Source organism: Acanthochromis polyacanthus, chromosome 21 (genome assembly GCF_021347895.1).
Source record: "Acanthochromis polyacanthus isolate Apoly-LR-REF ecotype Palm Island chromosome 21, KAUST_Apoly_ChrSc, whole genome shotgun sequence".
Classification (NCBI taxonomy): domain Eukaryota; kingdom Metazoa; phylum Chordata; class Actinopteri; family Pomacentridae; genus Acanthochromis; species Acanthochromis polyacanthus.
Genome location: NC_067133.1, coordinates 5,384,970 through 5,411,975, shown reverse-complemented (window position 1 = coordinate 5,411,975; position 27,006 = coordinate 5,384,970). Strand labels below are relative to the sequence as shown.

Sequence of the window (27,006 nt, the reverse complement as noted above, 5' to 3'; positions counted from 1 at the left end):
GGCGCAGCATCGTGCATGTATTTTGTATGCACGCTGCAGCGCGGATGTCCGCGTTCTATCGTAAACATGGATGTCAGCGTTTACTATACAGCTGTATCTAAACGTGGACGTTCGCGCTGCAGCGTGCATACATAATACATGCACGATGCTGCGCCGACGTTCATCCGTGTTCCGCGCTCCGGTCGGAAGGGAATTTCTGTTACATTGCGCGCTCACGTCCGCTTTTGATGACGTATCGTGCTCAGATGACTCGTCGACGCGTCGTTTAGTGCAGCCCTACTATTTTTTTTACCTCTCCTTTCTGTAGTTTTCTTTTATTATTCTCCTTCATATTCCCAGGTTGACATCAACAGCCATAACCAAATTCCTTGTATATTGTGCATGTACCCTTGTATGTTTAAAAGGGAGAAAATAATGCGCAATTTAATTGTAGACTGTGTATAATGACTATAAAGCTTTCTTATCTTAGCTTACCTTAAAAAGATAGTTTATTCAATGTGAACATTTTCAGAATTAACTTTTTTTTGAGGGAGAAGGGAGAAATTTGGAATTGTGGTTATTTATAGGTTATTATGCTGTGATTTGAAATCAAATTGGGCTTCATGTCCCTGATCTAGCTGTTGTTACTTTCCATCCCTCCAAGTCTGTGCAGAGCAACACCTCTTGTATGATATTATCAGTGATAAAGAGCTTTGGGTAGTATTACAAATGTTACAGTTTCTTTAAAAGCAGAAAATGTAACTTAAAAATGTCAACAGAATGATATCAAAAACATGTTTTTGAGGAATGGCTGGAATATGAAATGATAAACATTTTAATTACAAAGACACTGCAAGAAAACAACCTCACTGGCTCTTTTGACCCACTTTTGTATCTAAGGGTTAAGTAACTGGATTTACAGGAAACATTATGCATTCTTACTCTCATATGCTTTAGTTGCAAAAGAATCATTACTAATGACTGACATGAGTCATACATGAAGGATGGAGCAATAGACATGCAACAAATCCAACAGTTCCATATTAATGTCTCAATGGAGCTTTGTAATCACAATAAAAATACAAACGAGAGGAGGAATAGGGCGAATCTGGGCTCTAATCTTATAATTTAGTAAATTCAGCATTACATCCTATGTCACTGAAACTGCTTTGGAAGGTTTTAATCAATGGTAAGGCTAACAGGCATGAATGAGACATATGTGAAACATTAGTAGTAAAACTAACCCTCGAACACTCCCATCATTTTTCTGCTATGCGAAAATTTTATTTTTTATCCATTTGCTTTTTACTCCTCTCCAATACAGAAATGCAGAGAGGAAAAAAGATATTTTTGCCAAGTCAGTTTATTTTTTGTATTTTTTCTTGTCCATCACAATGGATGCCTTGACAAAATGAGTGTGAAATGTCATGAAAACAAAAGAAAAACAGGCAATGTTCTCTATCCTGTTTGTGAATGTTTATATATGTACATATATGTATGCATACGTGAATCACTGAGAAATTATGGCTTGAACTGTCACTTTGAAATGATTTGAAACTATTGATCTGCTGTTTTTTTAATCAGTAACTTTATTGATCTGCTGCTTTTAATAATAAACTTTATTGATCTGTAGAGGAGTTCCAGTTAAATGTGCTGTTTCATCTGTTCAGACATTATATATATATATATATATATATATATATATATATAATAAAAGTTTTTGAACACCACAATTTTTCAAGTTTTTCATTGAAATTCAAGTAGTTCAAGTCCAATAAATAGCTTGAAATGGTACAAAGTGCTGAACTGACAAAGGTTAAAAAAAGGTAAGGTTACCCAAAATTGAAAAAAAAAATGTACATTTCAAAATTATACAAAAAGACCTTTTTCATGGAACAAGAAATGGGTTAACAACTTAAAGCTGTTCTGCAGCAATGGAGATTGATCAAGCCTGGAAAGTTGGTGCCACCAAATCCTACAGGTGTCCCAACTTTTCTTGATTACTTATGACCCCCTCTGTCTGCATTAAAGTAGTGTTGAAACAGTTGTGGCACCAAACCCTCCAGAGCACTATTTGAACAATTTTGTACGACAGAAAGTCACGTGTTGTTATAAAAATGGTTAGGAGAAGGCAATTAATAATAGAAGAGAGACAGACCATCATAACATTTTAAAATGTAGTTATTTCCGACAGAGAAATTGGGCAAAAAGTCAAGATGTCAGTGAGCAGAGTTTTTTTCACCATCAAAAGGCACTCAGAAACTGAGGAAACTCTTAACAGGAAGAAGTCTAGAAGACCCGAAGCCACAACAGAATCAGAAGGCAAGTTTCTGAGAATCAACAGCTGGTGATAGGCAGCTCACAGGACAACAGCTTCACAGCTTAATAGTGGGCGCAGTAAGAAGTCTCAGTTTCAACTGTGAAGAGAAGACTTGGAGTTGCAGGTTTGACAGGTGGAGTTACAGCAAGAAATCCATTGTTAAGACATTAGAATAAGAAAAGAGACCTGGCTGAGCCATGAAACACCACCAATGAAGACTGGAAGAAGGTATTATGGACTGATGAATCAAAATTTTAAATCTTTGGTTCATCAAGGAGAATTTTTGACAATGAGAGGAACCCTGAACCAAAACGGCTACCACAGCATTCTGCAGCGCCATGCAGTACCCTCTGGTATGTTCCTAGTTGGTCAGGGGTTCATCCTACAGCAAGATAATGACCCAAAACATCAGTCCAAGCTGTGCCAGAAATACTTTAGGAAAAAAAGAACAAGATGGTAAGACTGAAAACATGGAGTGGCAGCACAGTCTCCAGACTCTCCCAGCTGGTTTGGGATGAACCGGACAGAAGAGTGAAAAGCAAAAGCAACCTACAAGTGCCACACATTTATGGAAATTCCAACTTTGTGACTGATTCTTGAACATTATTCTCAAGAATCTGCTGAAATTGAGTGAAACCCATCCAACCCTGAACTTTAACAAGATTCCCAGCACTGGCACAGGCCACACAACCCCACAGAATGATGGAAACATCATCAGATTTTACTGTGGTAGCAAGTGTTTTTCTTGGAATGCTGTCTTCTTTTGCTGCCATGCAAAATGCCCCTGGTTATGACCAAATAACTCAGTCTTATTCCAAAATGGAGCTGGTTTGTCCAAATGTGCTTTTGCAAACCGCAAGGGACTCTGTTCGTTGCGTGTGCAGAAAAGGTTTCTTCCGCATCTCTCCTGTACAGCTTCTCCTTCTGCAAAGTGCACTGAATTGTTGCACAATACCCAGTGACACCATCTACAACAAGATGCTGCTGTAGGTCTTTGGAGGTGGTGTGTGGGTTTTCTTTGACGGTTCTCACCATCTTTTGCCTTTGCCTCTCCAATATTTTTCTTGGCCTGCCACTTCTGACCCGACCAAGAACTGTGCCTGTGGTCTTCCATTTCTTCACAATGTTCCTCACAGTGGATACTGAGAGCTAAAATGTCTAAGATAGATTTTTATAGTTTTCCCCTAACAGTAACATTGAACAATCTTTGTTTTCAGGTCATTTGAGAGTTGTTTTGAGGCCCCCATGTTGCCACTCTTTCTGTGTATTACAACACAACGATATCATTAGGACTTCTGACTATATACAAGCAAGAAGCGTAACATAAAAGCAGTTTCTACACGTACATTAAATACACTCACCAGCCACTTTATTAGATACACCTGTTGAACTGCTTTTTTAACATAAATATCTAATAAGCCAATCACATGACTGCAACTCAATGCATTTATTCATGTAGACGTGTTCAAGACAACTTGCTGAAGTTCAACCGGAGCATCAGAATGGGGAAGAAAGGAAGGATTCAAGTGACTTTGAACGTGGCATGGTTGTTGGTGCCAAACGGGCTGGTCTATTTCACAAACTGCTGCTCTACTGGGATTTTCACACACAACCGTCTCTAGGGTTTACAGAGAATGGTTCGAAAAAGAGAAAATATCCAGTGAGTGGCAGTTGTGTGGACCTAAATGTCTTGTTGATATGAGAGGTCAGAGGAGAATGGGCAGAGTGGTTGGAGATGATAGAAAGCCAGCAGTAACTACAATAACCATTCACTACCACCAAGGAATCCATCTCTGAATGCCCAACACGTCCAACTTTGAAGAAGATGGACTACAGCAGCAGAAGACCACATCTTGTACCACTTCTGTCAGCTAAGAACAGGAAACTGAGGCTCCACATAGCACAGGATCACCAAAAATAGGACAATAGAAGATTGAAAAAATATTTTTTAACATTTTAAAATAAGTAAAAATCACTAATAAATGCAGTTATTCTACATAGGATCTTTGTTTTTTCTTTTTAAAACATTTATGAACTTAAAAAAATGTACTTGCAAACAATTCTGTTTCAATCAACTCCATGATGGGGCTAGTTTCATTCCCCAAAAGCACAACAAGACTTTAAGCACAATCGTCTAAAAAAATGCAGCAATACAAGATGACATTGGACGTTCCTTCCATTAGCACACAAGTGACCACATAACCTTGTGATAAAAGCTTTGTTTCCAGGTCTTTGTGTCCCTCATTGCAGCCACTATCATTTAAAATCATTATTTTTTACACCATAGCACCCATTATAAACAGCCAGTGGCAAACCATCTGGATTTATTAGGTATGAAAGAATATTAAGATCTTTTAATGCATATAAACACAATTTACTTTGAGAGATCCACTTTATTCTCTCAGCTGAAGACATAATTCCAACACACATTCACAACAACACAGTCAGTGTCTTCTCAGTGCACACTTTTTCACGCTTCTACAAACTGCTGTAATCATTCCCATTATTCCAGGTTTATCAGGAGCAGCAGTTTCAGGCAGATCCCTCTTTATGCATCATTTCCGTGTTGTATAATTTTAAATTTTCTCGTTCTTTCTACTCACCAGACAGCACAGTAAGTTCATGTGTGCTTCGGAAGAATGACACCTTTTAAAAGTGAAAAAAGGAAATATAAATTACCTGGTGTCCCATGATGGTGGCAGTTAATAAAAACGTGATAATGGGGGAATAAATAGCTTTTTTCCCCTAAGTTTTGATTTACTAATCAGTGTTAGATTTCACTCTCTTACACATACATACAGTATGTGTGTGTTAGGCTCCAAAGCTATTAATGCACAACTAAACCTGCATCCTTTGACGTTTGCCTGTTTGGAATTTTGTTTACGTTCTTATGAATAAAATATTCCAATGACTGACTTCATGCACTCCTGATAACAAATACTAACTTTACTGTGAAAGACAACAAACATGAAACCCCCTATAATGGTCTTTAAACATGTAATTAGGCAGTAGAGGTGTCTTGCTCTGGCAAAAACGAAAGCCTTACAGCTTCTACGCTTTTGTACCGGGGCCCTGAGCTTGAGGATATAACAATCGCTGCTGTGGCTCACTTGGCCACTCGCCTGTTTCTCCGTGCCCTATCTCTGCGCACAGGCCTGCTCAACATCAGCGATGGTCTTTGGCGCGTCGGAGGACAGAACTAGAGGTCCTCCTTTTTCTTGGATCACCACATCGTCCTCAATCCTGACACCCAGACCACGGAAATGCCGTGGCGCCTGGTCATTGTCCTCACAGATGTACAACCCTGTGACAAGGAAAAGTGTGAATTCAGTGAAAGCAGGGGAAACTTAAGCCATGCAGGTAAATGCAGACCTGCCAACCTTGGCGAAATATTTTGAGTACCACTTAATCTCACACACGCACGCACACACACACACACACACACACACACAGCTCGCGTTCATATCGATAGGAAAAAAAACTCTCGGTGCTTATTTCCCGATATGACATCGTATTTTCAATGTGAAAGTAACATTATTAACAGTACATATTTGCCAAAAGACACACACACACACACACACACACACACACACACACACACACACACACACACACACACACACACACACACACACACACACACACACACACACACACACTTTTACCGTTTTAACCGCCAGCTGCTGCGGGTGGGGGCACAGGGAACGGGGAGAGAGGCGGAGGGAGGCAGAGGACAGGAGAGAGCGGGCCAACAAGGGTTCGGCAGACTCGTTATTCTCCGCTGCTCTATGATGATTGGTTGAAATTGCACCACTACACTGCTGCATCGTTTTGTCAGGCATGAGTTTTGCACGTCCACATTTCTAACAGCACTCACAGATGTCTGCAGCTTTTTGAGTAGTTTAATGAGGCGGAGCGTACCAGCGTATTTTGATGTCAAATTGCATACCTGCTACGCAAAATGCGTACAGGTTGGCAGGTCTGTAAATGTAAAAGGTAGTTCAAGTGTAGGTGCAGCATGTTTTTTTAAAAAAAATCCATGTCTTAAAGAAATCTAGTGTATATTTACCCGGTTCTACAGTGATGGCCATTCCTGGCTGGAGAGGTTGTGAGCGGGATAGCTCGGGAGTGTCGTGGACATCCATGCCCAGGTAATGGCCGACATGGTGGGGACAATACCGCCTTGCAGCCTGGGATAAGCAAAAAACTAAATTAAGCAGAGGCCAGTACTGCGAAGCATGATTAATTGGTTAGTGAGGCATGTTGAGCTTGAGGCCAGAGTTTTAGCTTTCAACCTGGTTAGCTCACTATGGTAACTTATGCTTCAGGGCTAACATGATCCGGAGGAAGCTATTTCAGGAATTTCAGATTTAAATCAGCTGTAAGAAACATCTTCCTTTAAATAAGTTATCTGTATGTCTATATACAGTATCTGTAGCTTAATACACAGACGTCTGGTGAACATGTCTACAAACAGTAAGACGTTCAGACACCTGGTAACATATTTAAATAATGAAGAATTAAACAACTCAGCCTGGTGGTGGTAGTGGCAGCTAAAAGGTCAAATGATCACCAAAATCAGCGCGATTCATCCTTTGATTTTTAGAAATTTTATAGATACATCATTAAGCACAACTTTGTTTTCTAAAAGTATTGCTTATTTGTTTTTCACAGAATAGGTCCTCATATGGCGTAAAGTGTAAGAATGATCTGAAAACTGGAATCTAATTGTATTTCTCAGATTATTACCTTCAGCACATCAGCATCACTGGTACTGGCCTTGAGGATGCCGAGCCGCTTGAGCTGTCGTCCCAGCAGAGCCAGCATGGTACTGTAGATGTGATCTAGACTAACGCCTGGAGAACACAGGGATAAACAGGAGCGCTGGACCTCAAGCACGGCCTCATACAAGTCAGCCTGGGCAGGACTGAATCTGTCAGGATGGAGGGAAGAGCAGCAGACAGTTAAGGTAGATCTGGTAATCCATCCATTATTTTACAACGCTTTGTCCTCTGTAGTGCCGCGGGGGCGCTGAAGTCTAACCTGGGGTGAAGGCAGATGACACCCTGGACAGGTCAGTCTATCACATGGCTACACAGAGAGACAAACAATCACACTCACATTTTCACCTACGGATAATTTAGAATCACCAATTTACCTCAGTATGTTTTTGACCTGTGTGAGGAAGCCAGAGAACCTAGTGAAAACCCACACATGCACAGAGAGAACCTGCAAACTCCACACAGAAAGAGTTCAGAAAGGCAGAGATGTGAACCGGGGATCTTCTCGCTGTGAGGTAACAACAACCGAACCACTGTGCGTCTACATTAAACCACAGTTGTGACGGAGGTGGACTGACACCAGATTCATTCTCACATGTAGAAGATAACTTGATCCCTATTCAGTTGATGAAAAGTCACCCAAACCAGATTAAGCCCTGGATGATTTCTTTGCCAAAGCTTTAAATACTAGACTGATTCTGCTGAGCTAGAAGACGAGAAACCCACCAGTTTCTGCAACATTTCTAACTTTTGCAACACCTACACCCTTTTTACCTTGCAGTAAGAAGTTCATACTGGAAAGTATGATGTAACACCTGCAGCTGGAAAAATTGAATTTCTATTGTGAGATTAACTCATCAAACTCCAGGTTTATAAAAAAGTTTAAAAATGTGGTACATGCTGTAAGTCTACACATGAGCACAGGATAGAAATCATCACTTCTGTATACCAGGACCTTTGGCGACCAGTAGATTTTGTACTTTAAGAAGTGTTTTGGTTTAAGTTCACACATTAATTCCTGTGTTGTGTATCAGCATTTTACTTCATTTGAGGATTACAAATTACAACTTGAGATAATTCTGTAAAACTTACCTCCCATTCACTGGCCACGTCCGTGTGATATCACTTACATAGCCAAAGTATTCACAACCACCATCAAGCAGAACCATTTCACCATCCTGATGGAGGAGACAAAGAGGAGGAAAAAAAAAAACATCATGAGCCCTTTAAGCTCATCACTTTACAACCATGCGATCCACTCATCATTCTCACCACGCTTAATGTTCTCTAATGTGTTTATTGCACCTTACATGCAGTTATTACCTTGATAATCTGGTTGTTGTTTATGTAGTGCAGAGTGTTCGCTCGATTCCCTCCAGCAACCACGGGGGGATAGGCCAGGAAGTTGGCACCGTGGATCCGATTCTCAAAATCAAACTGAAACAACAGGTAACGTTAATAAAAAAGATGGATATTTTTGCATTCTAAATCCTTATTTAAGATAATGAATTTCTGATTTTCAAGAGATATAAGACATAATCATAAAAAAAAAAAAACGATTGAAATATTTCACTTGAACCAGAGTAAGTCCTGCTGACCAACATTTCCACACGTTTACTTTGACTGAATTATCAACACAGAACACTAGCGGCTGCTTTAACTACAGAATGAACGTGATCAATCAAAGACATACAGATCATAACAGATCACATGATAGCAGGCAGTGAGAAGTCCCATTCAGGTCACTAAAGGCAGCTACCTTAGCAAAGAGCACAGCTTCATCCACGGCCCCTCGAGACAGAGCCATGGTCCTCCTGAAAGCCTGAAAGACGAGGATTTGAGTTAGTGCTTTTGTAAATGTATTTGATTTCAACATAGGTGTAACAGTGTTGGGCAAACACACACTGTGCACAGCAAAGAAAATGACAGCGACACACCTGTGCTGTGATGCGACCCGCTTCCTGCATGAGGGCCACCTCTGCTGGGCTCTTGAGGGCCCTGAGAAAATGTATGAGGGGTCTGACAGTGCGTGGTGCTGGTCCTGCCTCCAGGATGGGGCACACATGAGCCTGATGGAGCCGAGCGTGTGCAGGCTGTGAACCATCATACCACAGCTGAGTACCTGAAAGGATTGGAGTACAGACAAAAAAATGACAACAGTGAAGCTCAGGTCCGAATTAGTCAGTGGTAATGTCAGTTACTTTGACCTATTCTAGCTTCTTTCAACACAAAGGACCAGTGGCTTATCTATAACGGCCAACTCATGTAAGCAGACCAGTAAGCGGTCTGTGTTTGTGGCTCTGTTCATACTAGAATAGGGCCTTGCTGGTCTGCTAAGCAGCCAGTTGCATTTTGCCTCATATCTAACACAGTATAAATGGTAAATTGTCTGCACTTCTACAGTGGTGAAAAAAGTTTTCGGACAGCGTTTAAATTTTGCACAATCTCACTTCTGTCTCTGAACAACTTTCAGATGTGCTGCTTTATAAATACACGACGGCAACAAAAATTGTGTCTTTTAATAAAAAGCACGACCTTCATTACTGGATCACTGGAACCAAAATGACTCAGCACTCAAAATTTATTATGTATTTTTATGGAATCAATAAAGTTTATGTTTTTAATGGCTTTTTTAGGATTTGTTAAGTATTTTGGCTGTGATTGTACTAAAAGAAATTGCACTGGAGGACCGAAGAGAGATTCTCAATGCAATATTTCACAAATTCATGGGGTGTCAGAAAACTTTTTTCCCACTGTATAACGCCTTTCTGTTGTAGTGGTGCTCAAAGTGCTTTATGTGTGAATTCACTCATTCACACACACATTCACACACCACTGGCGGCAAAGCTGCCATCCAAGGTGCTGGTAGCGCAACCAGGTACTACAGCTAATCTTGAATACTTTGTGTATTCTCAAGGAGAATGGTATCAGCTCATTCTAAATACCGAAAGACTCTGATCAGATCTGATCGGGAGCAAAAGAAAAACAACTTTGATCAGGACATCCCTAGATCATCTATCTTTATATACAGTCAATGGTTGCATGAATCAGAAGCCTGCTTTTGTTTCCTTCTGGGTGAAATTAAAGACCCATTATTTCCAAAATTAGCACAAATCTACTCAATGCAAAGAGACATTTCTGAGGGATATGTGTCCACACTCCACCCACCTTTAAGACTCTTGAGTACAACACCTAGCTCTTCTGTGCTATGAACTCTCTCTATGCCGGTCAAAGCTGCTGCCCCATCCTTCCCAGACCGAGGCCCGTCCCACAGTTCCCTTCCTGGGTCTCTGCGGGGAACGAACAGGATGGCCTGGTCCGGTCGATTTTTCCCATACAGAACCAAGGCACTGTCAGGCTCTAGGAAGCCGCTGAGGTAGAAGAAGTCCTGAGGAACATTTGGTTGCAGGTTAAATGGTGTAGCCTCGGTAAAACTACAAACAATGAGACAACTGACGAGAGTGAAATCATTGATGAAGATCAATAAATTCAACTTGAATGGAGTCACCTGGTTCTGGTGGAAGGGATAAGGGATGTCGTTGGTCATGTAGCGAGTCGGATGGGATAAGACGATGACCACATGGGTGCCAGAGGAGGCAGGAGGTCCCAGTCTGTCTGCTTGGGCCTCGATAAGTGAGGCCAGTCGGTGCCTGCGGAGCTCATATTCAGTCTGGCTCAAACCTGGACTCACCTCCCCTGAGGAGCAGAGAGAGCACAAATCCTACGTCCCTGAAGAAATAGTGGAGCTGTTTCTGAACGTTAAAGACTACACGCAGAGCAGGTTGTCCCCAAAAAGTATAAATTTACAAGGTTAGCACTCCACTGTGAACTATACTCACCATGTTTGATGAGGTGTGGATGAGTGAAAGGGCTCGGCTGGCCAAGGTATCGAGGTGGAACCATCTTTGGCTTCAGGCTTCCTGGTTTCACAGAAATGCTTCTGCATGGGAAGCAGATACGTCCTACAGACAGCAACAGAGCACACACTGAAAACACTTTTGTTTCCTAAAATACAGTCTGACTCAGAAGATGGAGATGGCGGGCATGGGTTTGCCATTAGTTGTCTACTTGATGCGGCTTTCTCCTCCCTTCCCGCTTTCTACATGTTACCATTTTCTAATTCCCCTTCATCATAGGAAACAACAACAGTGACTACGTTTATATGCAGTCAATAACCCTTTCATAACCGGAATATTATCAAAAACCCGGTTGCGTACGGCCATGTAAACACCGGCAAAAACCCGAATATGCTCATATTCCGGTTTTTAAAAACCCGAATAAGACCCCTGGGTTACTCCTTTTCTCACCCGAATATCTTGTCATATAAACGCGCATCGGAATATCCCCATAGAAAGAAACATTAATTTGCGTTCTGTGCATGTTTCATCCGAAAGGAATCTTGGTCTTTTGAGTACGGCAACTACTTGTATGCCGCGTCTGGCGCACCGGAAATACACAAGGAGAGGTAAACCCTTGACCTTATCCCGGATATTAATGGCATATAAACGTAGTCTATGTCATGGCAGCATCTAACACACTGTAAATGTAAAGTGCTGTTGATTTCACATCTATTTACTTTTTAGAAACAAATCCATTGTTACGCTAGACAATCCACAACTACTTTCTTCTGTAGAAATAGACTGAATTTCTACTGTTTGCAGTCTGATCTGTGAGAATTAGCCTCACTGGACAAGATCTCCCCTCCTCACAATCCCAGTTTAAACCCCGAGTCTCACCAGGTAAAGTATCAACGCTTGTTCTGGGATTGACAACAACTTAGCCAATCGTTTTCCGTAACACTGGTAGGTTTCTAATTGGTAAATTAATTTAAATTAGGGTGATCAAATGTCATGTTTTCCCAGGACATGTCATTGTTTTTCATTGAGCCACTAAATTGAACTAAAACTAAATAAATATTTTTTAGTCATTAGTTTTTGTGAGTTTGTGAGACCTATTTAAGTCGGATTGCTAATATAGCAGAGGTATTTTGTAGTTATTTATTTATTTTCTAATACAGAAGAGACATTATATCTAGCATTATTGTTGAAACTTGTCATAAAACATGTTGAGTAACCTCTGAGAAACCTAACTGAATTTGTGTCTTTGGTTATTGATAGTATTTGGTATAAAAAATATGTTCTATCCATACAAAGGAGGCATACTTTAAATGTATTGAAATTATAAGAAATCTTTGAGGAAAGTATTATTTGAGTATCTCATTGCTATTTTATAGTTGCAGCTGTTTAAGGTGGATTTAACAACAGTATGTACATGTCATTATTTAAGTCCTGTTGCTCCAGTTGTAGTGGGTATAAGGTGGATTTAAACCCACTACAAAAGTGCAGTAAGGTAAGTACCTGGTACATGTAGTAAAGGTCAGCATTTGGACGCTAGCTAGACTCACCTCCACTCCAGGTCCGCCGAGCCAGCAGCCTGACAGCCGACCGGACCGAGCCGCCGGCGGAGGGCAACATCACCGCTGAGGACACCAAGAAGTCACCGCATGTCGTCCCGCTGCAACCACACAAAGTCACGGTCACACGAGCAGGAAGTAGCCGTATTTACGGAGACACACGGTGGTTTATTCATACAGCTTACAAACGTTTATACCATAACACACAGCAGATTTATTTCCACTGGTTGACAGTTAGCTCCGCTGGTTCGCTGCTCTCATGCTTGCTAACCACGAGTGGATAAAATGATGCCCTGAGTTTGTTTTGTCAGGCGGAGCAGGTTCTTCTTCCTTAGTGCTAAAAGTTGCGTCTGCGCATGACCGCCACCCTCTGGCCTGGAATGGTCGTTGTAATGACTCACATAAGAACACGAGATAAGATAATTATTTAATTTAATATTTAATGTTGATATTTTATTTCTTTTGCTTGTAATTAATGCACCGTTCAGCGGAAGCTATTTAGATTTTCGTCATGTCCCCATTTATGATGACAATCAAGCCATCCTATTCTATTCTATTCTACTCTATTCTTTTCTATTCTATAAACTTCATTTATCACTGAGGAAATCGTTTTGCCAGAATACAATAAAATAAACAAAGGTTAGTGGAATATATACAATTACACAGGAGTTCATAGTAAAACTGAAATAACAAAGAATACAAAGTACAAAATGCAAAGTGTCTAAAAGTGTTTTTGTATGAAGTGTTTTAAGTGTGTAAAGTGTCCAGAAAAAAAGTACAAATAAAGACAAAGAAATTGAATAAAATAACACAAGTACGAAATGTAAACTGTACACTGATAACAAGAAACAGATGAACAGAAAATTAACTGAAAGTATTGCACTAATGTATCATTAACCCTCCTGTTGTCATGTTTAATTATCCAAAAATGTGCAAAAACTCTAAACATCTCAGTAAACATTATTTATATCTCATCATTAATTCCATTATCAACCATTTCTATCAATATTTTGTGCAATGGTGTTCTTTACCTCTCACAGATCATGGTTCAATGAGGATAATTCACTCATTTTTCTTTTAAAAGCACGGGAAAGCTTTTTCAATGTACATCGGAAAGACCTACATATAAAACACGATACTTTCACATGACTGATTTTTTAAAATTTTATTTTACATTTTGAATTAATTGTTTTTTCATGGAGTGATGTTGATAAATGAATATGAGACCCTTCTTCTGTTTGGGGAGCGTTTGGACATATGTGAAATTACCATTTTCTTTACAGCGCTTCATAGAAAATTACTGAGCATAGCTTCGTATGAGTTACACACCACACATTTAGACAGCACTATAATGAATAGGAACATTTATTTATAAAATACAGAAGTTAATTAGAATAGTTCACCAAAATGGTGCAATCATGACTACAAATCTTACAATTCCATAATTTCTGCATGTGCTTGCTTAAATTTTGACACTGACTAATAAAATAATAACTAAAATTTTTATTATTTTTTTATTTTATTTATTTATTAAAAGATAAAAATAAGACACGTGTATGTATTTTATATTAGAAATGTAGCCGAGTTTAGCTTAGCTGCCTGACAGGCGCGGCTCAGGGCTGCGCGGCTCAGGGCTACACGGCCCCCTAACTATCGGTCTGTCCGGTAATTCGCCTGAATGAAAACAGAGGAGCGACGCCACTCTCGGTGAAGCTGCTTTCTGGCGACTAAACTCGACTGCAACCGAACACTGTGCTGTCTTCTCGGGTGTCAACGGTGCACATCTTCGATCGGGTGGGTAACCTTTCGGGCTTAGAAATGTATGTGCGCAGCTACGGAGTGTTTACTCGAACCGCGGCCCGTATTTTAGCTCGCTAACGGCGTTATCATGCGTCAAACGTCCATCGCGTCACGGACGGGTTGATATTTCTCGAAACGTCTGGATTTCGATCTTTAAATGGTTAATACTAGCAGTTGTTTTGGCCAATAGACTCTGAACTGCTCGTGGGTTTTTTAGTGTTTTATGCAGGGTTTGAACTGAGCTAGTAGCAAGCGTTCATTCAATCCATGTTTGCATAGTTAGCTTATCAACGCGGATGTGACCGTTAGCCTCTGTAAACACAACCAGGTTTTGGCTAATTTGTTGTGTCCCCCCCCCCCCCGTGCTTTGCAGAGCTCCGTGTGTCGGGCGTGACACAGCAGCATGGACCCACGAAAAGTGTCCGAGCTCAAGGGCTTCGTGCAGTTGTGCGAGTCCAACTCCGGGATCCTGCACCTTCCAGAGATGAGCTTCTTCCGCACCTGGCTGCTCAGGTTAGCGCGTGTTCGAGCCCATGTGGACTCACTGTTCGGGAATGATTATAGAGGATTTATTAATTCATAAAAAAGTCAGATGAGTATTTGAATATAGCCTGGAACTGACTACAGTGTCACCACGTGTCCTGACCCGCCCCCTCCCAGTACAAAGAGAGGTGGTTCAGTGGTGGGAACACAGCTGGACTCTCTGGTTTCAGCAGCAGAGAGGAGGACATTGGAGAAGATCCTCTCCATCCTGGACAACTCACAGGATTGTGATCAAGCAGAGGAGTGTGTTCAGCTCCAGGTTGCTGTCTCTGACCTGCTCCACAAACAGGAACTCCTTTGTCCCCCATCAGACTGTAAAACTCATCACTGAGTGGTTAGGGAGGGTCTGAGTCATAATCACATTAGTACTGATCCAATGTGATTGTAGGCACCTTATGAGGTTTATGACAACAGTTTTTGCACTCCCTGTCAAAATCACTTTAAATCACTATGCCAAAGGTGTAAATACTGTTTATTGACTATTAATAAAATAAAAATATATTCCATGCACTTTGTCCATTGAGAAATTGTTTTCATCTTTAGATATCAGTTTTGACCTATTGAGTAAACTACTAATTGACTCTAATTTTATTTTGCAGCATGGGTGCTACAATACCACCCCCACCTGAGACAAAGGGTTCATGCCAGGTGACACTTTCATATTATAACTGTGCGATTGATCTTATATTTTAGATTATTATTAATATATGTTTAAACTAACCATTTTAATGAAATACTATGTTGTCAAAAATACAAAAAAATAAGGAGTATGTGGTAACGGATGCTTTCTGACTTGTAGGGCGGTTGTCCGTGTGGTCCTCCTCCTACAGCCGCTTCCCCACCAGAGCCAGAGCCTCCTGTGCTGTCTGAGAGCGAGGAGAGTGAAATAGGTACCGTATGTCTATTTCAACCATTAACACACATTTCTTTAGCCACAGCTCTGGAGTTCGGACTATAAATGTTTTTCTGTAATCTGGGGTTTTGATGCATAGACGGTAAATTTAGCAAAATCTGCTTAGGAGCACCACTGAGACTGACTAGTCATTTTAGTTGATATAAAGACCAAAAAAAAGTGTTAACTAGTGGTGGGAAGCGATTTATCTAATTAACGAGCAGCTTTGTAATTAATTAATCACGTTTTTGTCAAATAGCAAGATTTGACACAATAAGCAATGTTTTTCAATTCAAATATATTTTGGTTGACGACTGAATCCATGAACAGACATATACGTGAACTTAAACAACAAATGTTAATGTTTCATTTATATTTATCTGCATTTTTCATCTGTCTACTACATTCACAAGTTACTGCAAACTCACAGTGACGCAATAGTGATTATATTTAACATTTTAGGACTTTTTGGAAACTCAAGCATGTTCAGTGTCTTTAAAAGTGGTCTATTATGGGATGGTAGCAGGTAGCAGGACTGTCGTAGCTAACGTGTGAAATACAAAGCAACTGCATGCTAGTTGTGCTGCAGTGCGTTTTGAGCTGTGTTGCCCTGGAGCTCATTTGCATGAAGTAGTTTCATTAATAATTTATGCAAATAAGTCTAAATGTGTTCCTACCCTATAATCTATTTGTTGGGTTTATGTGTTTCATTTTTTAGAAATTGACAAAGAGGGAGTGATCGAGCCAGACACCGTTGAGCCCCAGGACATGGGCGAGGTTGACAGCGTTGAGGTAAACTGTTCAGTGTTAGTCATGCAAACGTTGACTCACATAGGGCTGGCCCAAATAGTGGTCTCTGGCCTCTGAATATTCGGGCCCTATTAAAGATGAATATCCGAATATTCGTATCCGTTCATCTGGTCTCTCGGGTCCAAATTTTGCCTTCATTTTTGTCTTCAGTTAAACTGCAGAATTCCCAAACAGCGGAGGTCTTCAGCATCTTGTCTTGTGTTTATGCAACGAAGTGAAGCGTGACGTCGGAGTCTGCAGCCACCCGGCCATTCGGGTGGTGGTAAACACGAATGGAGGAGCCGAGATGAGCCGAACACGACGGGATGAGCCGAAGTGGGCCGGATTTTGGATACCAAAATTAACATCCGGATAGCGAACGAATATTCGGATATTCTGGTCCAGCCCTATTGGACACATGAGTCCAATTAAGATTAAAGGTCTGGAAAGTTACCAGACAGATTAAGTTTGAATGTCTTCATCCATCCTTTTCCTTAGGTCACAGAGGAAATGATGGATCAAGCCAACGAGAAGAAGATAGAAGCCATTAATGCTCTGGGAGAAGGTGGGTTGATGGTCTGTTCAGACAGGGCAGACACATCTCCTGTATTGATTATCTAAATGGAAAGCTAAATTGAATTAGATTCATGATATCCAGCACTCATTTCTTTCCACTTATAGGTGACCTGCAGAAAGCTCTGGATCTTTTCACTGAAGCTATCAAGTCCAACCCCCGTTTAGCCGTCTTGTACGCTAAGAGGGCAAGGTGAGAATCCTCTCTGTTAAATCAGATTATTCCTACCTCAGTTACACCGTCTTTTCTGAATGGAGATAATCATTCGTCCTCCTTGTCTTAGCGTCTATATCAAGATGCAGAGACCCAACGCAGCAATAAGAGACTGTGACAGAGCCATCAGCATCAACCCAGACTCTGCACAGCCGTACAAGTGGAGGGGAAAAGCTCACAGGTACGAGACATCTGGGGTTACACAGATGCTTTCTAATGTTTAAAGTTAGCAAACACGTGGCTAAGATGTGCCATGTCCTCATCTACAACCCTCAGTGTAAACATTGACAAATGCAACCCAACATTAACTCCAACTCCTGCTTGGAAACTGATGTATGATATTGGATCATCGTAGTTTTTTAATGCCATACAAAACAGCAAGTTTGCTATTAACTGTAGTACAGTCCTTTAATTAAGTAAAGATATATAATATATGGTCCAAACTGTGAGCATTTACGGTAAACAGTTGCACATTCTCAAATTAAGTACGTCTTCTGATTTTTTTACATTTTTTATTGTAATGACTTATGAAATCTGTTCAATATAATGAACTCCTCAAATCCTCATGTTTTTCTTTTTTTACATCCGTGCTTCTTGTGCCATCTGGTTGGCGATCTGATGCCACTGTTTCTGTCTGCTGCAGGTTGCTGGGTCACTGGGAGGAGGCAGCCAAGGACCTGGCTATAGCCTGTAAACTGGACTACGACGAGGAGGCCAGCACGATGCTGAAGGAGGTCCAGCCGAAGGTATCGCGCCTGGCGTCGTTTTAATTTGTTTGTAGAGACGGTCATACAGATGTGTGAAGCAACACGGGAGAGGAACGCTGAAGTCATGTTGGCATGAATCTGATCCACCCTCATAACAACTGGCAAGGAATCAGAGATGATGACTGTTGATGCAGCTGTTGATCGAGTATTATATCGATTATTCTGCCGATTACTGTACAGAAATAACCGTTCTGGCAGAACATGGTGGACATCTGTGCTGTATTGTACATATATATAATACAGTACATATATATATTACAGTACAGGGGCATTGTACTAATATATGTATAGTACAGTCTAGGAGTGTTGTGTCCATGTACAGTACAGGGATAGAAAAGCTGTGCTGGTTAAAATAGAAGCATCCTGTCAAATGTAAAATCCCCTCATAATTTGTCGATTATAGGTCTATATAGGATGAAATCTGGATCGGGACTCAGACCGCGGTCCACCAGTTAGTGACCTTGGGTCTAGTGTGTAGTAGATTAAACAAAGCCTTGATTCAGAGAATTTTGCCTCGAGGAGTTTTAGTAATCGCATTAAAAGACGCTCCGAAACATAAGCTTGCAGTACATCATCCTTGTTGTCCTTCCTTTCTTCCAGGCTAACAAAATCGTGGAGCATAGACGCAAATATGAGCGCAAGAGAGAAGAGAAGGAAGTTCGAGAAAAGCAGGAGCGGATAAAGAAAGCCAGAGAGGAGCATGCACGGGCCCAGAGGGTGAGTTACTGTTGGAGTTTTCTTATTTCAGACTGAAAAAGGACATTTTCCTCACAAAAACAACAGACAAAACAACCAGAAATGTCTCTAATGTGTCCAACTCTGATACATTTGTCTCATTGTTGTGTTTTGCAACAGGAAGAGGAGGCGCGGCAGTTCGGTGGAGGATTTTCCCAGGTAGAGAATGATCTGAACAGATGAAGTTCTGTAGTTCACACTCCTGTACACACCTTGACTATTTTATTATACAGTGATCCATGCTGTAACATTCAAAATCAGAATGAAGTGGATTAGTTCTAAGATTTACAGGTCATCTCTATTTAAAGTCACATTTGTAGCCGTCTTGTAGAGTATTCCTCAGTGTTGTTGGCTTCATTTTCCATTCATCAAATAGACTTATTGCTCCAATCCTTAAGTATCCGTGTTATCCTGCAGGCCCTGCTGGATTCCCAGGCGGAGCTCCTCCTGGCATGCCCGGTCTTGGCGAGCTGCTGAAGGATCCTGAGCTCCTGAATGCCATGAAGGTAATTTACTTGTTGACATTAATCCTTTTACATCGCTCTGCTTTAGTCCCCTGTTTTACGTTAAACACACACATCTTAAAGAGACAATTGAAGACTCAATTGTTCAGAGAACACCTTGGCACTTAATCTGACTCCACCTTAGGGGTAGAATAAGTCAGGTGGTCCAAAACCCAGCACTTATTTAGCGCTGACAAAGTAAAAAAAAAAAAAAGGGGGGGGGGGGGGGGTTGGCATTTCTTCTGCAACTTCATGGCAACACTTTTGACCAATCACACTTGAAGCACTTTTTGCACTTACTACAGGTTTTTCCTTATGTCTGAATTCTTGCTTGTGTTGTACATCGCTTTGGACAAAAGTGTCTGCTAAATAGAATTGTAGAGTAGACTGTCACTTTGGGGAAAACACAGCTCATCAGGTGGGTCTTTTTGAGACTTCATCAGCAGCTAGGACAAATAATGCAAAATCATGAAACTGGTATCCTTAGTGAAGGGAAAGGTTTTATTTCCACACAACAGATTATGTGTATTTGAGCCGTTTGGCAGCGCAAATGTGGATTTAGTCCAGTTATCCTGATGTTCACCCAAAGATTAAAAAGCTGAAGAGGGATGATCTCGTGTACGCTAAACAATGCACTCTTACTGCTCCGTTTAACCCAAACTCTAAAAGCTCCACCTGTTTTCTACTCTGGACGATGAATTAGTCCCACAGCAGGACGAACTTGATGGACTTCCCAACAAACTGCTCACATTTTGTCAGACTGCCTATCAGCCATTGCATTTTTGGATGCATTGATGGGTGGAGCCTTGGCTTCTGCTGTATATTATTGCTCCTTGTGCTACATTCGCTAACTCTTTGCCCTTCATTATGGAACATAGTTAGACAAATGTATTTTTCATTTCAGTGTCTTCTCAAAGCTGACTTGAAACAGCTTTATGTGACAAAAAGTGACCGTGTCTGTCCTCCGTGTTGAATTCCAGGATCCTGAGATCATGGCTGCCTTCCAGGACGTGGCTCAGAACCCGGCCAACATCGCCAAGTATCAGAACAACCCCAAAATCATGGGCCTCATGAGCAAGCTGAATGCCAAATTCGGAGCTTCAGCGCAGCCATAGACGGGAAAAAACGACCAAAGCGGAGAGGCGGGGTAGAGCGGATACGTGGTGAACGGTGTGGAGAGCGACACTTTTCAACGATTCTTCACTGTGTGCGGTTCAAACGGGGCAGCAAGTGACGGGTTAGCTGATGTGACGTAGAGGAAGCTGGGCAGTTTTTTTTAAATGTTAATCAGCCTGTTAGCACTTAGCAAACATCTCAATAAAGCAACTTGATGGTTAGGAGTCGGGTCCGATCCTTAGACAACCCCCTCAGCCGAGACTTTACTTAACCAAAGGTTGACGTTTCTTAACCTGTCTATCTGGAACAGCTAAACTGGGAGAATTGAGAGGCGAGCATTTCTACAGCCATTTAATACATCATCACAGTTTAGCTACTGTGTTTTTTTTTTTGTTTGTTTGTTTTTTTTAACAGAGCCGAAATCTCACACACAGTGTCGGCGCTTTTTGTTATCAGATCTGTTACTATAAATATTAAAAAAAACAAAGTACTGATCTTGATGTTTGACCCTGTTGGAAAAACTATTCACAATAATAAAACCTGTTGCTGCAAAACCGCTTTGATCTTCCTTTCTGATTACAAAATTTGAGAGAATATCCTTTTTTTTTTGTCACATTGCTATCCAAGAGGACTGAAAGTAACATCTATATGAAATCTATGTGCCGTTAATCCACAAATTATTCATCTGTATACCGAATTTTGATTTCTAGTAATTTTTAAAATAAAATATTTGACCAATCAGTATCTTCCAGCTGTGACAAGACAGGAAGACACTGTTAGAGACAGTGACAGATTCTAGCTATTTAATGTTTGTTTCTTTTAACCCTCATGTCTTCATTTACAGACACCAAAAAATATTGTTTCCTTGTCTGAAAAAAATCCAAAAATTCAGCAGAAAAATTTGCAAAACCTTCAGGAAGAAAACTCCAATAATTGCTTAGTTTTATTTTTAAAAACGAAGTTGGCAAGAAAGTTATTGTAAATACTTTCTTAAAAAAATGAGTAAAAATCTTCCCCAAAAAATCCTAAAAATATCTAAAGTGACTACATATATATCAGTAAGACTTCTGATTTTCTTGAACATTCACAAAAAAAAATCAACCAAAATCCAGTAAAATTTGCTGGATTTTGGTTGATTTTTTGTGAATGTTCTTAAACACTTTCAACATTTTTTTTTCCACCAAAAAAGTGTTCAAAGATTTCCCGAAAATGTGGACATTAGGGGTGTAACGGTAGACAAAAGTCACGGTTCGGTACATATTTTGGTACGGAAGGCTCGGTTCAGTTCAGGGAAAAATGGAAAAAAAAAACTGCTGATAAGAGCTGAAGTGTGGATGAGAAGGAACTTTATAATGGGGCTCTATCACCTAAAATAGGGAATATATTTTAATGTAATTTCTTTTTTTTAAAAAACACTATTTAGTTAGGCGCTTGTTTACCAGCATAAATATATTAGTAGGCTAAAAAATACACAATAGAATCATTTATCTAAAGCAAAGCACAGCAATAATGTCAAGTTATTGTAAACTAATAAGTTTAAAACCTCAGTTCTCAACAACGGAGTATGGCCGTAGATCTGCTGCTATGAAAACACCAATGGACTTGGTTATTGCTTTAGCCCGTTCTGAATTACTAGTGTCACGGTTTGGTGGAATTTTTTTGAAACCCAGGGTGAGAACTGACAGACAGGAACACAAGTAGATGATCAAAAACTCCTTTGTTTCAATTCTATAACCGAAGGTCTGCCACAAAGGCCAAAAACTCACGAGTGGGAAGAGGGAGGAGGAGAGGGCAGCTGGCTCAGGGGCCTCGGCAGTGTCAGAGGCACCGCTTCACAGTGTCGGCATACGGCTTTCGTCTTGTCCACTTGTTTTTCTACTTTTTCGTACTTCACTGGGAAACCGCAGTGACCCCCCGGAGCGTCTTCCAGCTCCAGCTTCTTCTCGTTGTTGCGAGCATTAGCCATGATGCGCGGGCAGGAGAATAACGATCCGTCACATTCTGTTGTTCCCTGGAAACTCCTACTTGTTTTTAGTTCCGCAATACTGCGCAACTGTGGGCACTACGAAGTTTTAGGTTTCACAATGAAAACAATTTTGTACATTTTTAATAGTCATAAAATTTTCGTACTGCGGTACAGTTCTGTACCGAACGGTTCGGTACGAATACGTGTACCGTTACCCCTCTAGTGGACATCAGAAGTTTCACTGTGAAAATATATTTTTCCACATTTTCAAACCGGGTCAATTTTGATCTGCAGAAGGTCACGAGGGTTAATAAAAACTGTTCATTCCAGTCCCAGTCAAGTAGGTTTTACCGTAATTAATCAGCTGGTTCAACGCTTTTACCTCTTGACTTGTTTTTAACTGAGACTGACGAGACGTGGTGTCGTGGTTTAGACCAGCCCCAGAGGGAGAGTAGGTCAACAGGCTGCTTAATCCAACCAGAACATCTGTTTCAGCCAGAGGATTACTGCTCCGTGACACATGGACAGGTCTGGCCCTCACGAGCATAAAAGCCGATCTGACCGGGCAAATTCCTGCCACCGTGGTCAGCTTTCCGTCCACCGAAATGTAGCTCATTAACTAAATCAATCAGGTGTATCATCCATCTAACCCTAACCAAAGCAGCTCATTTTAATTTATTCATTAAAAAACGCAGAATGTTAAAAAAAACCTCCTGCCGGCACAAGTACAGCAAGCTGTTTGTGAACACATTCCTGTTTATTTCTGTACTTACAACAAACCAAACTTTGGGTGAAAAACAAAACAACTAGTATTACAGGCAGGAGGGAATAAAGACGCAGTGAGGGTGATGACTGCAGAAGCCAAGAAAGAGGTCAGCGATGATAAAGCTAGTGTCCATATCTGTGGAAACGGAGGGAGAAATGCTGTCAGTTCAGCTGCTCACTTCAAGAAATATTCACAACTTTTACCTGTCTGATGCAACAAAAAAAGCAACCAGGAAACCATCACAAAAATAGAAATTCCTCCAAAAATCTGAACTACAGAGGAAATATGTTACTGTAATTAGTTAGTAGTTCAACACAAAACAAAAGTTTCCAAACTTCTGAATGAAAAGGATGCAGAAAGAAGAATAAATGTATGTAATCTGCCTCTTTATAACAATCAGTTTACAAAAAGCATTAAAAACAAAAAACAAATGACGATAAAGTCTGAGTGGCCTACAGCTGCTCTCACAGTCAAAGTTTTCTCTCATAACAACACTATGATACTCTCAATTCATTTCTTTGTATTTTAATAATATACTGGTTTTAATTACGTTTGTTTAATCTTGTGTGATTTAGATTCTTTTGATTCCTCATCTAAATTCACAGAAATGCAACGCTGCATTAATTTGGTCCTAAATCTTGGTTTTATGAAAATCTCTGCTCCTTTTACTTACTTACTTTCAAATCTCTTCTGGACATTGACTGGTAAAGTTTACGTTTTATACATAATTTGTGTGGAATTTCAACACTCTTAACTGAATGAATCATGGGTTTGTTGGATCTGTACAATTTATTCCAACTGATTATTTTCATGGCTCTTCTATGTAAAATGAAAATGGACAATACTTACTTCTGAAACTCCCACTCCCTGTTGTCCAGAGGACACACCTGTCTGGTTTTCAGCCAGCGAGAAATACAGTGGAAATGGAAAGCATGCTGGAGAAGAAAATAAAAACAGGAGTTCAATATAAGCCTTACTGAACTTCACAGTATCAAAAATAATTAAAAACCTAAACTTGTATGATTTAGTTTCTATTTAATTACATTGGTTTGAACAACCTGGGGATCTTTTTTTCAAGCAGATTTGTGATGCTGCTGTTTAGAAATGTCCTATGTGACGTTTTAAAACTGTGATGGAGCATCACCAATGAGATGACATCCCTAGTTTCAACAGAAGTACACTATAGACGAGGGACCACTGTAATGGCATTTGCTGGATAAGATCGTTAGAAATTGCACAAAACATTTCTAGACACAACGTCCCTGGTACCACTCAGACCTGCACTTGACTGGTGAAAAAACATAATGACGTTGCAGAGAAACATGTTAGAAACATAAATGGAAACTGACATTGCAGACACCCCAGGCTACAGTGCACTCTTCAGAGGTAGCAGAAGCTTGGTTGGCCTGACACTCTATGCCTGATGGAGGAAAGAGAAATGAGAAAACAAAGCAGTCAGAGCCTTGTAGAAGCCTAACATCCCTAATTTTGACAAAAACATTTATTATTTCTATTCAATATATTTATGAAAAGGGAGTCCAAGTGAACTCACAGAGATCCATGATGTGGTTCCTACAGATAGCGCAGTTGTCCACCACGATGTCCCAGGCCCACAGCGCCACAGCATTCCACTGGAGGAAGGTAAGAAAACGGATGTTATCTGACCAAGATGTTCACTGTAGCTCAGGGGCCACATTCAGTTCAATTCAATCTCAAGCAACCAGTAAATCACAGCATAATAACCTATAAATAACCACAACTCGTAATTTTTCCTTTGTTTTAGTGCAATTTCTTGAGAAAAATAAGTTCAATTTCAGCAACATTATGCCACAGTTTATCATTTACACATTACAACTTACAGATCACAGTGTGTCTACAAAGGAACACAACATTTAGTCATAGGTATCTGGAACTGAATGATGTATTTTACTTTAAAAAGAAGACAAAAAAACAAAGACAAAATATTACAAAAATGAGAAACGAAATCACAAAAAACGAAACAAATGACAGACATAAAGCAAAAACAGGCAAAAAAATTGACAAAAAAGTTAGAGACGCAAACGATATCCAAAACAATGAACAAAGCAAAACACGAAATGACAAAAATAAGACAAAAACACAAGCAAGACAAAAGGAAAGACAAAAGGACAAAAACGTGAGACAAACAACAAAAATCTGACAAAAAAACTGCAAAAACACGGCAAAATATTACAAAAACGAGACACAAATGAGAAAAAAACAAAGAGCAATCTCATACTTTACTTCATGATCAAAACAACTTGGACAATGAGGAACTAATTTACAACAGCCTATCTGATAGAACATTGTTTATGTAGATTTGAGGGCTTGTTTTTTAGGGGACTTCTTTTACTTCACAAGCTGGCTGATCATTTCACTCAGCAGCACAAGGCTGTGTATGATGAGTGCAAAGTCAGATCTAATTGCTATCTACAACCAAAAACCGCAGATGCAGGCCAGTAAAAAGTAGGGTTTGCTGCACATCTTCAGCTGAAACAGGTGCATCTCAGACAAAGCAGTGTTGACACATCTGCTTTTAGAATAAAAGGCCTTGAATTAAACAGCGTGCTCCAGATCCCTGTCTGATCTGGATGCTTTTACCAGTGTCAAACCATCTGACAAATGCCTGATGGAGGAAAGACAAGGTTGCTCAGAGTAACCTTTTATTTGATTAATAACCTATTTTCTGTGCAGGTTTCATTTTTAAAAGGGTAAGGGCACAGCTTCATATTCCATTTCCACATCCTAAATACCACTCAAAATGTTGATGTAAATCTCAACAGCAAGGTGTAACTGAATTTTCTGCTGCTTTTCAGGTAAGCTGTCACATTACGACACAAACGAGTAAAAACAAACGCCTGATGAGTGACAGAAAATGAGAGCATACAATGTAAGTCAGACACAGGAAGGTAATATTCATGAAAACAATCAAATCAATATCAAAAAGGGACTTTAATAGTATGCATTTCTCGAGAAACCTCCAGAAAAGATGCTTAGCTAGCTAGGCTAATTTAATTAACCGTATTAGGAGCCCAGCTGTTAGCTAAAGTTTAACGTTGGAACTATTTTTCTGGATTTGTCGATGACATCGTTGTATCGCAACGAATTTAACACATTGTGATCCACATGCCTTCACTATATACAAGCATGTTTTCACTGTAGTCCCTAAAACTGAAGTGCAGATTCATGGCGCTAACGGCTACATAGCTACTGTGGTAAACGGCGCTGAGCTACAGGGAGTTAGCGCTAGCGTTAGCATGCTAACGGAAGGTGGCTACCTCGATAGTAATATGAGCTGCGTTGTCGGCAATTTGACACGTCTGGCAGATTAAAAGCTCCCCTTTCTCACTGAATTATTTTACACAACCGTACCTTCTTCACTTCAAATCGCTTCTTGCTCGCTCCGCTGTTCGTGCCGCTCGGCGTATCTACATCCATAGCTGCTGCCATCTTAGACGAGGAAGTTTGACGTGACGAGGAGCTGACCCGGAAGAAACACGACAGTTTGCGTCAGAATCCGGGATACCAACCACTAATCACATATTATAACCGTTTGTATAAAAATATTAGGTATGTGGAAAATGGTTGACTATGTTTTCTGCTGCTTTAGAAAATTTCATTGTATTACTACATTGAATGAGAAGCGCACTAAAAGTAAATGATTTCAGGTTCCACCGAGATTTGAACTCGGATCGCTGGATTCAGAGTCCAGAGTGCTAACCATTACACCATGGAACCACCATGCTGGTGCAGATCCCTCAATACTATTCTATCTGTACATATTACACAGCTGATCATGGATTATGTTTTTTTGTGTTAGATACGTTTTCA

At 40.3% G+C, this 27,006-nt stretch overlaps 3 protein-coding genes and 1 non-coding gene across 6 annotated transcripts; 1 reads left to right on the top strand and 3 right to left on the bottom strand.

The window, feature by feature from the left end:
* Positions 1–1,711: 1,711 nt before the first annotated feature.
* xpnpep3 (X-prolyl aminopeptidase 3, mitochondrial) lies at positions 1,712–22,406 on the bottom strand. Of its 3 annotated transcripts, none has more exons than XM_051941145.1 (12): positions 22,192–22,406; positions 12,485–12,594; positions 10,920–11,042; positions 10,589–10,776; positions 10,249–10,468; positions 9,018–9,202; positions 8,840–8,902; positions 8,404–8,517; positions 8,173–8,258; positions 7,049–7,232; positions 6,369–6,489; positions 1,712–5,603 (listed from the first exon to the last, which is right to left on the bottom strand). In XM_051941145.1, the coding sequence occupies exons 1-12, from the start codon at positions 22,389–22,391 to the stop codon at positions 5,437–5,439; spliced, it is 1,761 nt and encodes a 586-aa protein (XP_051797105.1). In that variant the 5' UTR covers positions 22,392–22,406; the 3' UTR covers positions 1,712–5,436. The 3 variants fall into 3 exon arrangements, with proteins under 3 accessions (XP_051797105.1, XP_022074212.1, XP_022074213.1); XM_022218520.2 differs by lacking the exon at positions 22,192–22,406 and adding an exon at positions 12,691–12,765 and having other exon boundaries at positions 3,647–5,603; XM_022218521.2 differs by lacking the exon at positions 22,192–22,406 and adding an exon at positions 12,701–12,763 and having other exon boundaries at positions 3,647–5,603.
* Positions 14,121–20,979, top strand: st13 (ST13 Hsp70 interacting protein). Its single transcript, XM_051941146.1, has 13 exons — positions 14,121–14,287; positions 14,667–14,806; positions 15,436–15,484; positions 15,636–15,726; positions 16,447–16,520; positions 17,016–17,082; positions 17,199–17,283; positions 17,375–17,485; positions 17,948–18,050; positions 18,672–18,788; positions 18,927–18,965; positions 19,205–19,312; positions 20,290–20,979. The coding sequence occupies exons 2-13, from the start codon at positions 14,697–14,699 to the stop codon at positions 20,422–20,424; spliced, it is 1,089 nt and encodes a 362-aa protein (XP_051797106.1). The 5' UTR covers positions 14,121–14,287; positions 14,667–14,696; the 3' UTR covers positions 20,425–20,979.
* A 721-nt stretch (positions 22,407–23,127) lies between the features above and the next one.
* Positions 23,128–26,626, bottom strand: rbx1 (ring-box 1, E3 ubiquitin protein ligase). The gene is made up of 5 exons (XM_022218528.2): positions 26,548–26,626; positions 24,710–24,788; positions 24,507–24,577; positions 24,007–24,092; positions 23,128–23,292 (listed from the first exon to the last, which is right to left on the bottom strand). Exons 1-5 carry the CDS (start codon positions 26,623–26,625, stop codon positions 23,280–23,282), a joined length of 327 nt encoding a protein of 108 aa, XP_022074220.1. The 5' UTR covers position 26,626; the 3' UTR covers positions 23,128–23,279.
* Positions 26,627–26,841: 215 nt separating this feature from the next.
* trnaq-cug (transfer RNA glutamine (anticodon CUG)) lies at positions 26,842–26,913 on the bottom strand. The gene has a single exon. It is a non-coding gene; the product is annotated as a tRNA-Gln (tRNA).
* Between the last annotated feature and the right edge of the window lie 93 nt (positions 26,914–27,006).